This window comes from Mus caroli, unplaced genomic scaffold, assembly GCF_978045245.1.
Source record: "Mus caroli unplaced genomic scaffold, Mus_caroli_1 scaffold_19, whole genome shotgun sequence".
In the NCBI taxonomy this organism is placed as follows: Eukaryota; Metazoa; Chordata; class Mammalia; order Rodentia; family Muridae; genus Mus; species Mus caroli.
Window position 1 is genome coordinate 42,168,350 of NW_028227274.1, and position 16,800 is coordinate 42,185,149.

The 16,800-nt window shown below is 36.8% G+C and overlaps 1 protein-coding gene across 1 annotated transcript in view; it reads right to left on the bottom strand.

Annotated features, from left to right (window-relative positions):
• Window positions 1-452: 452 nt before the first annotated feature.
• Window positions 453-16,800, bottom strand: part of LOC110285129 (serine protease inhibitor Kazal-type 11) — a 103,780-nt gene continuing 87,432 nt past the window's right edge. The window contains exons 6-9 of the mRNA XM_085833598.1: window positions 5,762-5,832; window positions 2,893-2,936; window positions 1,916-2,028; window positions 453-808 (exon numbers count right to left, since the gene is read on the bottom strand). Of these exons, the coding sequence (XP_085689724.1) occupies window positions 760-808; window positions 1,916-2,028; window positions 2,893-2,936; window positions 5,762-5,822 (267 nt within the window). The 5' untranslated portion in view covers window positions 5,823-5,832 and the 3' untranslated portion in view covers window positions 453-759. The remainder of the gene's footprint in view (window positions 809-1,915; window positions 2,029-2,892; window positions 2,937-5,761; window positions 5,833-16,800) is intronic.

Sequence of the window (16,800 nt, forward strand, 5' to 3'; positions counted from 1 at the left end):
GTTTGAGGCCAGCCTGGTCTGCAGAGTGAGTTCCAGGTCAACCAGGGCTATGTAGAGAAACCCTGTCTCAAAATAAAATGAAACAAAACACAAGAAAGAAGGAGAGAAAGAAAGAAGAAAGAAAGAAAGAAAGAAAGAAAGAAAGAAAGAAAGAAAGAAAGAAAGAAAGAAAGAAACAAAGAAAGAAAGAAACAAAGAAAGAAAGAAACAAAGAAAGAAACAAAGAAAGAAAAAGGAAGGAAGAAAGGAAGGAAGGAAGGAAAGAAAGAAAGAAAGAAAGAAAGAAAGAAAGAAAGAAAGAAAGAAAGAAAGAAAGAAAGAAAGAAAGAAAGAGAAGAAAGAAGGGACATACTTAATAGTATTGAAATTATTAAACATTTTATTGATTAGAACATCTATGATTAAAACTCACAGTTTATGTAATATAAGACAAAAATTAATAGGTATTTATATCACCATCAGATCATTGAAAATAAAACAGGCCTAACATGTATATGTAACAGATGAAATTTACCTTTTAGTGTGAATATATGTTTCTTCCAGTAGATATAATTTCTCAACTAAACATTTGGCAACCTGATAAAACCCTTTCTTGTTCAACTCTCATTCAATATTATTTAATCTCAGGTTCACATTGGAAAGACTCTTTAATCTTCTCTATGCCACATTATGAATCATAGACGAATTCATTTGTTGATTAGGAATTTAAGCCACCGGTTGAGAACATTCCACTTGATTGCATGAACCACCATGAAACCATTATTCTTTAGTACAAATACCATGGTATTTATATTTAATTGGTGATACTCTGCAAGCAAAAGAGTTAGAAGAAAAAAATAAATATATGAACTACCATTTTTAACAAATCGAGGATAATATAATCACTTTTTAATGAAAAATCATGAATATAATTTGGTGTGGGGTGCCTCAGTCACCCAATCTATAAGCAGCTGGACCACTCCTTCTCCCTACCCTTAAAGGGAATCCTTTCTCCAAAATGGGAAAAGTCAATTCATGGAACTAACAGAATACAAGGTGAAGTGAGACTAATTAAAGAGAATATGTGTGTGATTTTGCTAGCATTAACAACATAACTGCTCTGGGCATGAAGGCTCAGTTCTGGCAACAAGGTGGAGAGAAAAAAGTAGATCACTACAGATGTCCCTCCAGAGCTTTGGATCCAATTGTGGTAAGTTTCAAAATTCTGTACTTAAGTTTCTTGCTCAAGTGTGGGAATTACCATTGAGCACCTAACTTAGCTTTATGTGTCAACTAGACACAGCCAAAAATCACCTGATAGGAATGTCTCAAATGCACAAATCAGATGGATCTATGAACATGACTAGGGAAAATTAAATAATGTAGGAAACCACTGGGCGTTGTATGTGGCACAATTTTCTGGGCAACTGGTCCTAGGATCTGTATGAAATCAAGTTGAACATGAGTCTGTAAGTGAGCCAGCAAGCTATGTTCCTTCCTGGTTTCAATATCCTGCTAGATCTCCTGAATTGACTTCTATCAATGATAGACTGTAACCTGTTAACTAAACTAAATCCTTTCTTTCCTGTGGTTGTTTTTCATGATGATATTTGCCATAGCAACAGATGAAATTTGAACTTACAGTATTACATTGGGTTAGTCTACTGGTTTCCTTTCATAAAGATCATGTATAATTAATCAATAAATACTGTGGGAGAGTATTCAGTAGAATCCTGCCAATAAGTCAATACAAAATCTACTAAAATCCAGAATAACTTCAAGGAAATTTACAAGTGATTGCTTGAGTTTTCTTTAGTGAAAGTGGTTATGTTTTGGGTATGTCATATTTGTGTTATCAGAAACAGGGTTTTTTCATCAGTTCCTCATAGTTTCCTCACTAATTTGAAAAAGTTAATATTAAATCATGTGATCTTACAATTTTTCTAGGCAGAAGTAACATGCATTGTAATATGTCATTAGATTATCTGCACAAACTGGAATCAGGGTTCTGGAGCAGTCAGATTCACTCTTATACAAGGTACAATTTGGCTGTGAAACATAAAAAGACAACAAAAATAAATCAGATAATGATATTTGCTAGAAAAATTCTACTTGATAAAATGGTTCAGTATCAAGTAATAAATTTTAATATTGACTTACTACAATTCTACTTAAACGTGATATGTTATTGATCTATTTTTATGTCTGATATTCTGAGACAATGTAAATAAGTGACTGTAATTACATAATTAGGCTATCATTCCCCAATTTCACATCATACTCAGATAAAATCTCCTACATTGTTTTTTATTGAGAGAAATCATACAACTTGATTAATTATTTGTAGTGCTATTACACTTCTTAATACCTTTACTGTATAGGTTATCACATATGTGTCTTTGCAAATTTATAATATATATGTAAACAGAGATAAAATTTATTATTGACAATTTTTGTAGACACAGACAACATTATGAAATTCAAATTTGTGTGTTATTTTTGTACCTTTTCAGAGTAAAGGTTCTTAACTTTTATAGAATATTCCAATGTCCTACTATATCAAAACTGATATTTAACCTAACTTAAAAGAGATATTTTTAATCACTTCCAACCTTCCTTTCTAGGATAAATCATTCTACTTTAAACATATTTTAAACATAAAATGTAACTGTATAAAGTAAGGATTTTGTACATTAATAGAATCTATAAATAATGGAATGTTTTAACTTATATATAACATTAAGTAGTTTTATATCATTGACAAGACTATTCTTCAACCTTTGTTTAATAATAAAACAAATATTTTTGGTTGCTTTGGTTGTTGCAATGTTTGTCTTGTACATCTTGTTTGGTGACACTTCAAAAGCCAAAAGTTCACTTTTTAAATTTCCATATGAATCAGTATTCATTTACCACTTTTCTAAGACTCTCTGGACTTGCAACAGCAGACTCTGCAACTAATGGATAAAGAAAAGAGAAAAAATTCAGAAGATAGAAGTGTGATGGTTTGACCAAAAGCCAGAGGATCTAGGTTTGACGTCCCATTTCCCTCAGAATTGCAAAAGAGAACCAAGTTACAAAAGTAGTTCTCTGACTTTATCATATGTACTGTGGCATATGTGAACACATGCACACCTACTAATTATATGAGTAAGCAATATAAAAATGTTTAAAGAGAAAATCTATAGACTGTGCTAAGAAGTATACATAATACTGAAAGTGACCTATGTCAATTCATTACTCTTGTGATATTGGAGGCAAGGACATCTGTGTCACAGTACAAAAATAATATATTTACAGAGTGACTTCAAATATGGAAATGGCAGTTATTGATTACTTATTATATCTGAACCCTTCATTTAAAGACACTATGAACTTCTTTTCCTTACTAAACCCTCTTGCTGGCACCTGTATGCTCTTGCACTGGATTGACACATGAGAATATACAGTTCAAGATTATAAAAATAATCTGAATGAGTTATAAGAAAACAAAATAAGTATGTAGAATCAATTCAAGGTACAAATAGAAAAGTCTATTAATAGATTGCTGACAAAATAGACTCCAAACTAATACTTTTCAACATCGATTTTTACAAAATGTCACTTCTAACTGATTAAGGAAACCACCCTTCAAGAAGATAATATAATGTAAGGCATATATTCACAAGGCAGATATATGCCTGTCCACAGAAATGAAAGTACTGCTAAATAAAAAGTCACAGATTTACCCCAACATACTAATAACAGGTGACTTCAATACCCAGCTAACACCAGGAGTCAAGGAAAGTAGAAATAGAAGCATTCCTGGGGCTCACTGGCCAGCTATGCTCCATAAATCAAAGATAAACACGATCAAAGATAAACAAGGAAACACTGGAGCTAAAAAAAAAATGCAGCGCAAAAGTATCTAACACACATGGACAGAATATTTCACTCTGTAACTACAAATTAAAATTTTTTGTCAAGCATGCTGAAACTCCTTAAAATAGATCATCACATGATAAGACAAAAAATCTCAAAAATACAGCAAACTATAATTATTTTGCATATTCTACCTGACTGCAACTGAATAACTCTACAGATCAACACTAAAGAGAGGAGGACTCTTTCTGGGGAAAGTGCTTGTCAGTTAGGGGGTCTGTTCTCTAGGGAAGGGAGGCTTAAATTTGAACAAGTATGAGATATATAAGTCAATTGAAGGTTAGAAAGGGAAGAATCTCTTTCTGTTTTGCTTTCAAATTTCTAACATTGATATTATCAACATGTAGAAAAGAAGGCATAGATTTCTCTGTGAAATAATGTGTGTGTGTCTGTCTGTCTGTCTGTCTGTCTGTGTGTGTGTCTGTGTGTATCTGTGTGTGTATGTACTTATGCACTTATGTGCACATGGCTCTTTTTATACAACTGCATATGCATTTCTGCACTACTGGAGAACAGACCAAAAAAATGGGTGTTATTTTTCAAATGTCATAAAACTTTTGTGTGTGGTGGGAGTGTTGTAAAACACACACCCCAAATTCCCCCAAATGGAGCAGCATAGCTGGCCAGTGAGCCCCAGGAATGCTTCTACTTCTACTTTCCTTGAACTAGAATTGCAGGCTAATGACATAATGCTAATTTAGGAATGGAAATCGGAGCCTTGTGTTTGCAAATCCAGCACCTTATTGACTGAAATTTCTCCAAACCCCCCACTGAATGGATTTCTAAGATTTATCCATACATGGGCTCTTTGTTGAAATTTTATAAATTCTGAGTATTTTTACATTATTCCCATGCTTTTCGAATACTGTGACTATATATGAAAATAACGGTGTCCTGCTTCTCAGTGATTACAGTTATAATTTTTTCATGGTATAGGTACCAGAACTTCTACAATAATGGTCAACAAGTGACAGAAGACATCTTTTAGGAAAATTGTCTACATCTAAAACTCAAAAAAGTATATATATATATATATATATATATATATATATATATATATTCAAAGATTAGTTTAAATTAGTATCAAAAATTAATTAAGAGTGTTAACTTATGAAAATGAACCCTTGTAAATCAATTGATTTGTCTCATAGAAAGCAATGTGTAAAGAGTAAAACATTAATATTCTGAAGAGATATTAAGATATTAATAACTTAGGGCTATCTAATACCTCACAATTAATGTGAAAACATTCAAAATATTTTTATAGAAGAAAACCAGTGAGTTATCTCTCTTCACCAAATTTGACATTAGAAGATTCAATTTGAAAATATAAGACACTATAGGAGATAGTGTCATGGAACTTGAGGGCTGGAGAGACTCCTACTTCCCCCCATTCACTACATTTAACCACTACCTGAGCTGCAACATAGGATGAGGGTAAATACCTTCAATCAGTGTATAATAATGACAACAATAATATCAAAAATCCACTACGTTTCTTTTTCATTTACTGTTTTAAGAGACTTCCTGGCACTGCATTATCTCAGCTGACAGTAACTTTTTATGCTCAAACAGTCCTTATGATTCAGTCTTGTAAGTAGCTGGCATTATGGTTACAGAACTTGTGATGTTTATACCACGCATTCTAATTCAATTCCCATCCTCAAGCTCTCTAAGAATGAGTAAATAAAAGGCCATTCAGCATGTAATTTTCAAGGACTTTTATAACATGCTTTATTGCATTTCACTTGACAAATTAAATATTCCCAAGGTCCATCCATTCTTGAACTGCTGTGAATGCCTCCAGCATTACCTGATTTCTGGGGGGGGGGGGGGGGGCATTCTAGGAAATTTTACTCACCAAAATAAGGAAGAAGTACCAAAGTCAGAATACAAAAACATTTGATCCATGTTGAGGACATTTTATCAAATCTGTGGAATAAATATTTAAAACCATTTATAACACATTTCCAGTGAAAGCCTCTTATAGATAAATGAACTACTCTCTCTATGCCTTTTCCCAATGTTGCTAACTCTGCTAGACTGTTCCCTTGTTCTTCCTTGAATCCTCAAAATCAGCAAGACACAATCTGAGCACAGAATGACTAAAAGAATTGCAATGCTCGTTGCACATCTAATAACTTATTACTTATCCTCCCAACCTTTGCCTTATCCAGGGGGCATCCAGCTTTTTTGAAGGAAATATCCATAATAGAATCTCAGATTTTTCTTTTAAAAATCAGAAATAGTTCCCCTGCAAATAAAGGAACTGGAAAAGTCCTTATGGCAATTCTACACTGTAGTGTAACCCCAGAGTGCCTCTACCCACCTACCTGAAAACAGAAATGAAGATGTACCAGCACTCTGTGCTTACTGTTCGTTCTTCTACCTCGTTACACATGATCGTTCAGCCCTTAAGCCCTTTTTTATATCATTTTACTGAGGAATATGGGTGGAGATAATACAAATAGCCAAGCACAGATAAAAGATAGGTATTCTGTGTTCTCACTGGGTCAGCTATGAACCTACTAATGAGACATAGCAATAGTTGTCCAGAAAAACTTCTGTTGATATAGGATGATTTGAAAGTTCTCTGGATTTGTCTTATACTATGAAAAAGAAGAATGCAAAAAGACTTACATAATAGACAATCTCAAAACCCAAAAAGGTAGATTTTTTTATTACGTATTTTCCTCAATTACATTTCCAATGCTATCCCAAAAGTCCCCCATACCCTCCCCCCCAACTCCCCTACCCACCCATTCCCACATTTTGGCCCTGGCGTTCCCCTGTACTGGGGCATATAAAGTTTGCAAGTCCAATGGGCCTCTCTTTCCAGTGATGGCCAACTAGGCCATCTTTTGATACATATGCAGCTAGAGTCAAGAGCTCCGGGGTACTGTTTAGTTCATAATTTTCTTCCACCTACAGGGTTGCAGATCCCTTTAGCTCCTTGGGTATTTTTTCTAGCTCCTCCATTGGGGGCCCTGTGATCCATCCAATATCTGACTGTGAGCATCCACTTCTGTGTTTGCTAGGTCCCGGCATAGTCTCACTAGAGACTGCTATATCAGGGTCCTATCAGCACAATCTTGCTAGTGTATGCAATGGTGTCAGCGTTTGGAGGCTGATAATGGGATGGATCCCTGGATATGGCAGTCTCTAGATGGTCCATCCTTTTGTCTCAGCTCCAAACTTGTCTCTGTAACTCCTTCCATGGGTGTTTTGTTCCCAATTCTATGAAGGGGCAAAGTGTCCACACTTTAGTCTTTGTTCTTCTTGAGTTGAATGTGTTTTGCAAATTGTAACTTATATATTGAGTATCCTAAGTTTCTGGGCTAATATCCACTTATCAGTGAGTACATATCATTTGAGTTCTTTTGTGATTGGGTTACCTCACACAGGAAAATGCCCTCCAGGTCCAACCATTTGCCTAGGAATTTCATAAATTCATTCTTTTTAATAGCTGAGTAGTACTCCATTGTGTAAATGTACCACATTTTTTTTATCCATTCCTCTGTTGAGGGGCATTTGGGTTCTTTCCAGCTTCTGGCTATTATAAATAAGGCTGCTATGAACATAGTGGAGCATGTGTCCTTCTTACTGGTTGGAACATCTTCTGGATATATGCCCAGGAGAGGTATTGCGGGATCCTCAGTTAGTACCATGTCCAATTTTCTGAGAAACTGCCAGACTGATTTCCAGAGTGGTTGTACAATCCCACCAACAATGGAGGAGTGTTCCTCTTTCTCCACATCCTCGCCAGCATCTGCTGTCACCTGAATTTTTTTTTAATTTTTAATATTTTTATTACATATTTTCCTCAGTTACATTTCCAATGCTATCCCAAAAGTCCCCCATAGCGCCCCCCAATCCCCTACCCACCCATTCCCATTCTTTTGGCCCTGGCATTCCCCTATATTGGGGCATATAAAGTTTGCAAGTCCAATGGGCCTCTCTTTCCAGTGATGGCCGACTAGGCCATCTTTCCATACATATGCAGCTAGAGACAAGAGCTCCGGGGTTCTGGTTAGTACATCATGTTGTTCCAACAATAGGGTTGCAGATCCCTTTAGCTCCTTGGGTACTTTCTCTAGCTTCTCCATTGGGAGCCCTGTGATACATCCAATAGCTGACTTCTCTGTGGAGAATTCTTTGTTTAGCTCTGAGCCCATTTTTAATGGGGTTAATTGATTTTCTGGAGTCCACCTTCTTGAGTTCATTATATATATTGGATATTAGTCCTCTATCTGATTTAGGATAGGTAAAGATCCTTTCCCAATCTGATGGTAGCCTTTTTGTCTTATTGACGGTGTCTTTTGCCTTACAGAAGCTTTGCAGTTTCATGAGGTCCCATTTGTCAATTCTCGATCTTACAGCACAAGCCATTGCTGTTCTATTCAGGAATTTTTCCCCTATGCCAATATCTTCGAGGTTTCTCCCCACTTTCTGCTCTATAAGTTTCAGTGTCTCTGGTTTTATGTGGAGCTCCTTGATCCACTTAGATTTGACCCAGACAGGTAGATTTAATAAGCTATTTGGTATCCATCATATGTTTTGTGTGAGGTGCTTATAGTCATACAGAGTTATAGGCACTTACACAGAGTGCTGCTATGATAACTTAAATCAGTTTCCAACTGGAACATTTGTACATCTAGAGCACAAATTTAGACCAGGAGTAGACATCAAGCATGAATAATCTCCAGATGAGGAATCTTCCCCAGAGTCATATTTCACCACCAAGATGCTGTGTCTATTCACACACCACCCTGAAATTTGATATGTTTGAGAAGCTCTCAAAAGTCTCTGATGGGCAGGAAAAAAAAAAAAAAAGGATGGAATCCTACAGGCAGCCTTAAGAAGGGGGGGGCGGTGGGGGGGAACCTCCAGAATGTATGAGAGATCAGGGAGGTGAGAGACTCTCAGGACTCAAGAGAGGGACCTTAGTTGAAATGCCCTACAGTGGTGAGAGTGAACTTGTAAAGCCCACTTCCAGCAGAAAGACAGGGCATCAAGTGAGGGATGGGGTTGCCATCCGACAGTCAAAACTCTGACCCAAAATTGTTCCTGTCTGTAAGAATTACAGGAACAAAAATGGAGAAGAGCCTGAGAAAAAGGAGGGCCAGCAACAAGCCCAAAATGGCATCCAGTGCAAGGGAAGGCCCCATGGCCTGTCACTATTACTGAGGTTATGAAGTGAAGTGCTCACAGTAAGAGACCTACGTTGACTGCCCTCTGAAAGACTCAATAAGCAGCTGAAACAGTCAGATGCAGATATTTATACCCAACCACGGACACCTGTTGTTGAAGTACTGGAAAGTTGGAAGAAGATGAGGAGTACAGTGAACCTATAGAAGGATCACCAGTCTCAACCTGGACCACCAACCAAGAAGCATACAGCACACACCAGCTGATATGAGTCCCCCAACACATATACAGCAGAGGACAGCCAGGTCTTGGTTCAAACAGAGAAGATATACCTAACGCTCAAGAGACTGGAAGCCCCAGGTCTGGTAGAGTGGGAGGTTGGGGAGTGGGGATATCCTTGTGGAAACAGGGTAGTGAGGATGAGGTATAGGAAGGGGAACAGTCAGAGGGTGGACATGAGGGGGATAAAATCTGCAGTATAAAAAAAATTGAATTAAATTAAATTAAAAAAGAAAAAAGAAAAAAATAAATAAATAAAAGGAAAAAGAAAAAAAGAAAAAAAAAAGTAGGAGCAGGATGCAAACACCAGAAACAGAGGAAGCAGCTCAGGAACTAAGTTGAGGCCACAGTGGAAAATGTCCTAAGATACATACTCAGAGCTTGATCCACCTCTTATATTGGAGTAGAAGTCTCTTTGGATTTGAAGTAGAAATTCACTGGAGAGTTTTAGTTAAAACCCTAACATTTTGAAAGAGCTTTAGCATTGAGCAACCCAGATCAAATATTATCTATGACCAAATGACTTTGATGAAACATTAAGGCTTCATCACCTACATCTTTCTTAACAAAGGTGAAAATAATTTCTACTTCACTTTTCTCATTATTTTAAAGTTTTTAATATACTCTGTATATGTACAACACAATGATATTTTTACATTTATTCTAACCTGCCTTTTAAAGTAATGAATAAAGCTTTAATTTAGAAAAGGAAAAGGTTTGAGTTTAGCAAGATTCTATGCAAGCCTAATAGATATGTCATTGAAGTGAAATGACACAAATGCACAAACCTGCACTCCCTGGAGAGCCGTTTCACCTCACACATTGACCCCCACTGACCTCCATTTCATTATGTGGACACCTGATCATACTGTGTCGTGTAAGCTGTCTAGACTCATAGTCTCTTTCATACATCCTCTTGAGTTTACTGGCATACTCTTGAAGGTTACTAGAACCATAATGAGTAGCTTGTTATTTTATGAATGTGTTGATCCAAGAAAATCACTAAAAACATGAGCCAGCACAAGTAATATAAGTCACATTGCACAAATACATACACTTGGGACTGTGTATTTCTATAAACACATGAATAAGTACTTATGAACTCAATGTTAAATTCTTTCCTTTTTTATTAGGTATTTTCTTCATTTACATTTCCAATGCTATCCCAAAAGTCCCCCATACCCTCCCCTCTTCACTCCCCTACTCACCCACTCCCACTTCTTGGCCCCGGCGTTCCCCTGTACAGAGGCAGATAAAGTTTGCATGACCAATGGGCCTCTCTTTCCACTGATGGTTGACTAGGCCATCTTTTGATACATATGCAACTAGAGACACGAGTTCCAGGAGTACTGGTTAGTTGATATTGTTGTTCCACCTATAGGGTTGCAGATCCCTTTAGCTCCTTGGGTACTTTCTCTAGCTCCTCCAATGGGGGCCCTGTCATCCATCCAATAGCTGACTGTGAGCATCCACTTCTGTGTTTGCTAGGCCCCGGCATAGTCTTACAAGAGACAGCTATATCAGGGTCCTTTCGCAAAATCTTGCTACTGTATGCAATGATGTCAGTGTTTGGAAGCTGATTAAGGGATGGATCCCCGGATATGGCAGTCTCTAGATGGTCCATCCTTTCATCTCAGCTTCAAACTTTATCTCTGTAACTCCTTCCATGGTAGTTTTGTTCCCAGTACTAAAAAGGGGCAAAGTGTCCACACTTTGGTCTTCGTTCTTCTTGAATTTCATGCGTTTAGCAAATTGTATCTTATATGTTGGGTATCCTAAGTTTCTGGGCTAATATCCACTTATCAGTGAGTACATATTGTGCGAGTTCCTTTGTGATTGGGTTACCTCACTCAGGATGATGCCCTCCAGGTCCATCCATTTGCCTAGGAATTTCATAAATTCATTTTTTTAATAGCTGAGTAGTACTCCATTGTGTAAATGTACCACATTTTCTGTATCCATTCCTCTGTTGAGGGGCATCTGGGTTCTTTCCAGCTTCTGGCTATTTTAAATAAGGCTGCTATGAACATAGTGGAGCATGTGTCCTTCTTACCGGTTGGAACATCTTCTGGATATATGCCCAGAAGAGGTATTGCAGGATCCTCCGGTAATACTATGTCCAATTTTCTGAGGAACCGCCAGACTGATTTCCAGAGTGGTTGTACCAGCTTGCAATCCCACCAACAATGGAGGAGTGTTCCTCTTTCTCCACATCCTCGCCAGCATCTGCTGTCACCTGAATTTTTGATCTTAGCCATTCTGACTGGTGTGAGATGGAATCTCAGGGTCGTTTTGATTTGCATTTTCCTGATGATTATGGATGCTGAACATTTTTTCAGGTGTTTCTCAGCCATTTGGTATTCCTCAGGTGAGAATTCTTTGTTTAGCTCTGAGCCCCATTTTTTAATGGGGTTATTTGATTTTCTGGAGTCCACCTTCTTTGCTGAATCTTTGTGTGGTTTAGGTACCAGGGTGATTGTGGCCTCATCGGATGAGTTTGGCAGTGTGCCTTCTGTTTCTAATTTGTGGAATAGTTTGAGGAGTATTGGAATTATTTCTTCTTTGAAAGTCTTGTAGAATTCTATGCTAAAACCATCTGATCCTGGGATTATTTTTTAATATATCAATTACTTATGATCAAATTTAAAAAGATTAGAAATTAGACAGAGTCACCAGTAGAGGGTTGATGGTCACTAACCCACCTTCAAATTTTTTGACCCAGAATTGGGGGTTCTGTCTATCTACTGGAGATGGTCTTTTTGGGTTCCATGTTTCCACTGATTGACATTTCAGCTGGGTCACCCATGTTGACACTTGGGAGCCTCTGTTATCCCATATCTCTGGGAGTTTCTATAGATTCCCTTTAACTCCACCAACAGCAGCTTCATGCTTCCATTCATTCTCATGGCCCTTTGGGCTTCTCTCCAGTCTGCCTGCCATATTGGATACTGTCCTTCCTTTTACTTCTCTCTTGCCTCCCCATTAAACAAATATAAATAAACCTGTTTCTAGTACTGAAGAGATATTTGAGCATTTAAGTGTTCATTGTGCTGTTGCAGACAACCCGATGAACTGCTTCCAGCACATACTGGAAGTCAAAGACATCTCAAATTCTAGCTTGAAAGGTCATGATCCTCTCTACCTTCAGACATGCCTTCATTCATGCACATGCACACACACACACACACACATACACACACAAATGAAATAAGACTTACAATTAACCCTAGATTCTTATCATGGGACAAATAAAAATATATGATTGATGTATTAAGCATGTGTTTTATTGGAAAATAAGGCAAATAAAGACTGCACTTTCCAGTTAGCAGTATGCCTCTTTAGAACAGATATACTGTAGCTATTGGCTATTCACATAACATTGGTGCATTCAGGATGACAACGAAGGTGACTGTAAAATGCAACAAGGATGTTCTTATGGCACAGTCAGAATTAAAGTAAATGTGAAGAGAAAACACTACACTCAGTAAAAGAAAAAAATAGAAATTAGAATTCACACTGTTTGTGGATGCAAAGAGAACTAATGTCAATAGCAGGGAGAGGAACATAAGGTAATATAGGTAATATAGCATGTTCAATATGTAATATGTGCCTTAATTAAATTGTCCATATGCAATACACCACCATATATAAAGAATACACAAACAGTAAACATTTAAAATTTATATTAAGTAAAGATATATTTATTTATGTATTTATATAAATAAACATATACATATACATATAAATGTGACCTACTATTACTTGAGATAGTTCATTCATTTTATCAGTGATTTCTGCTGATGAACGCATTTGAATACTATCAAGGCTACTCATAACAGTACCAGTGATCTTCAAGAGAATGTCAGTAAACTCAGAAGGTGGGCAAAAGAAGATGGTGAGTGTAGCCAGCTTATACTACACAGTATGATCATGTGTCAACATAATGAAATGGAGGTGAGTAACAGTTAATATGTGAGGTGAAAGGGCTTCCCAGTAATTTCAGGTTTGCTCTTTTGTGTAATGTTACCTGTAGTAGATAATGTCATTATCTACTCCATTTGTATATAATATTGCTAAACTCAAATATTTCTCTTTTCTAAAGTAAGCTTTAATCATTACTTAAAAGAGTAGGTTGGAATAGGGAAGAAATATAATTGTGGTGTACATGTAAGGAATACCTGAAAATTCTAAACTTAATGAGAACGCTGAAATAGAAATTATTGCTACCTATGAAGTAGAAAATTAGTGGATGAAAAAGTCTCAATATTTTTTCAAAATCATTTGGTACTAGATAGGATTTGAATTGTGGTGCTCAATGCCAAAGCTCTTTCAAGAAATCAGACTTCAAAGGGTTTTAACTAAAAATCCCTAATGAATGCCTACTTCAAAGCCCACAGTGTCTTCTATTCCACTTTAAGAGATGGATGAAACTATTAGCCTTTATCTTAGGACCTTCTCTACGGTGACCTTAATTTCTTTCCAAAGATTCTTCCTCTCTTTATGCTATTTGCATCCTGCTTTTGCTGTTTTGTGGAGATTTTTTTTTTTTTTTTTTTTTTTTTTTTTTTTTTTGCTTTTTGTTGCCAGAGACTCTTTTGGAAGCTGTTCAAACATACCAAAGCCCATGCTTGTATGCACAATAGACAGTATCTTGGGTAGTGAATCAACTGGAGTCTAATCCTACTTGATGTCTACCCCTGGTCTTAAATTTGTTATATATTTACACATGCTCTAGTTGTGAAACTGGCCAAACTAACCACAGCAGCACTCCGTCTAAGTGTCTATAATTCTGTGTGACTTTATAGACACTTCAAACAAAATATATAATAAGCAGCAAATATCCTATTAAGTCGAATGTATCTGGCTGTGCAGATTACCAAGTATATAATCTTTTTGCTTCTATTTTCTTATAGTTTTTAATCCAATTGCCTGAAAAGCTTTGCAGACTTCATTATGTCAGGCTTTCTTACTAGTCATTGCTTTCTCCTTTCTCATTGTTCCAGATAAATCTGGGTAAGTTGTAAAATGTCCAAGTCAGGACAAGTTTTTCTGGACAGGACTTGATGTGTCTTATGAAGAAGGCACATTGCTCTGCTTAATGAGAACACAGTGTACAAGTGCTTTATTGTGTTTGTTCATTTCTATTACCCTCAACCAAGTTTCCCACTGAAACAATACTTAAAAGCCTCAAGAACTGGATGATCATGTGTGCAGAGGTAAAAGAAGCAAAATGGGCAGTCTTAGCAAAACTGCTGATATTTCTCCATTTAAAAGCATGAAATTCAAGAAGAATGAAGACCAAAGTGTGGACACTGTGCCCCTTCTTGGGGCACAGTGGACAAGTGGGAACAAAACACCCAGGGAAGGAGTTACAGAGACAAAGTTTGGAGCTGTGATGAAAGGATGGACCATCTAGAGACTGCCATATCCAGGGATCCATCACATAATCAGCTTCCAAACACTGACATCATTGCATACACTAGCAAGATTTTGCTAAAAGGACCCAGATATAGCTCTCTCTTGTGAAACTATGCCGGGGCCAAACAAACACAGAAATGGATGCTCACTGTCAGCTATTGGATGGAACACAGGGCTCCCAATGGAGAAGCTAGAGAAAGTACCCAAGGAGCTAAAGGGATCTGCAACCCTATAGTTGGAACAACATGATGAACTAACCAGTACCCCGGAGCTCTTGTCTCTAGCTGCATATGTATCAAAAGATGGCCTAGTCGGCCATCACTGGAAAGAGAGGCCCATTGGACTTGCAAACTTTATATGCCCCAATACAGGGGAATGCCAGGGCCAAAAGAATGGGAATGGGTGGGTAGGGAAGTGGGGGTGGGGGGGGTATGGGGGACTTTTGGGATAGCATTGGAAATGTAATTGAGGAAAATACGTAATATAAATAAATAAATAAATAAATAAATAAATAAATAAATAAAAGAACAGAAAATAATAAGAGTGTTCTGAACTCAGTGTGGGCTCTGTTGTTATGAAACTGACATAAATGTGTTAGGATCAGAATGTCCATAAGGAAAAAAACTCCCAGACACTGGTATATGCAATGGCTTCCTGGAAAGGAAAGTAAAAATTACTCCTATATTCAAGAGAGAAACTTCTCTTATAACCTGCAACAAGTGTCCTGCTGGAGGCAGATTACAATTCTCACAGAACAATGGGTTGCTAGGTGTCATCTTACTGGAGAATTTTCATTCAAAGCATGCTCAACAAGACCTTGTAGAAGGCAATCATGAGTGAATATAGAGGAGTGAGACTTTTTAAAAGAAGTATGATACAAGTAGAAACAAAACTATTTAAAATTTAATTTTCTCAAATGAACATAGAAGATCTTAAATGAAAACCAAGGAAAATCCCTTTTCCAACATTAGCTGAAGTTGAGAACAACTTATAAGCCATCTCCACTGTTAGCAGCACTTTAAATAATTATCTTTATTGCTTTAGTGGAGTGCTTTTAAAATGTGAGTCCTGGCCATTATTTACACGGAGCTTCTGAAGGGTGGAAGATTGAATTCCTGAGGCTTTCTGCAGTTCTTTCCTCTGAGTCAGGAATGTTTTGTCAGCTCAAGAAATCAAAAAGGCAACAAGGACAATTTTGGTGACATCTACAGACCAAGGGTATATAGTCAACATTGTAAAATCCAAGAAAGAATTATTGAGACAGAACATAATATTCCAGAAGCATAATATGTGTTTCCAACCTCATTGGGGGCTTAAGAGGTTCTGCCCTCTTTGTAGAAGCCTAAATATATATTGAGAAGTGTATGTTCAGAATAATTGACTCTGGGGTATCTACAGGTTTTTGAAAATTTGTTCTATAAAAATTTGTAATTTTATTCATCATTAAAATGCATTTTAATGTATAAAAAAAATTCTGTTAGGTGGCTAGAGAGACTCTTAGGTTATTCTACTGTCTGAAATTCTCAAAAGGGGTTTCCCAGGTCTTTTATGTGTAGAGTAACTATTTCTGAATTTTAAAAGCAAGATCTGAGATTCCATTATAGATATTTCCTTCACAGAGGCTGGGTGCCTTCTGGATAAGCCAATGGTTGGGAGAATAATTCCGTTCTTTGATTTGTAACAAGAGCATTGACAGTCTCTAAGAATCCTGTGTTCAGATTGTGTCTTGTTGATTTTGAGGATTCAAGGAAGAACAAGGGAAGAGTCTAGCACAGTTAGCAACCCACAGAACAGGACAAGTTGTTCCTTACTCTACAAGAGGCTTTCACAAGAAATGTGTTATAAATAGTGTTAAATGTTTATTCCACACATTTAATAAAATGTTTTCAATCAAAAATTTTTTTTATCCTGACCTTCATACTCTTCCTTTTTGGTGAGTGAAATTTTCCATTATGCTTTCACCCCAGTGAAAATCCTACTTAATGTGATTGATAGGATAGAACATTCCATTATTCAAAAATTTCATTAATGAACAAAATCCTTATTGTATATAGG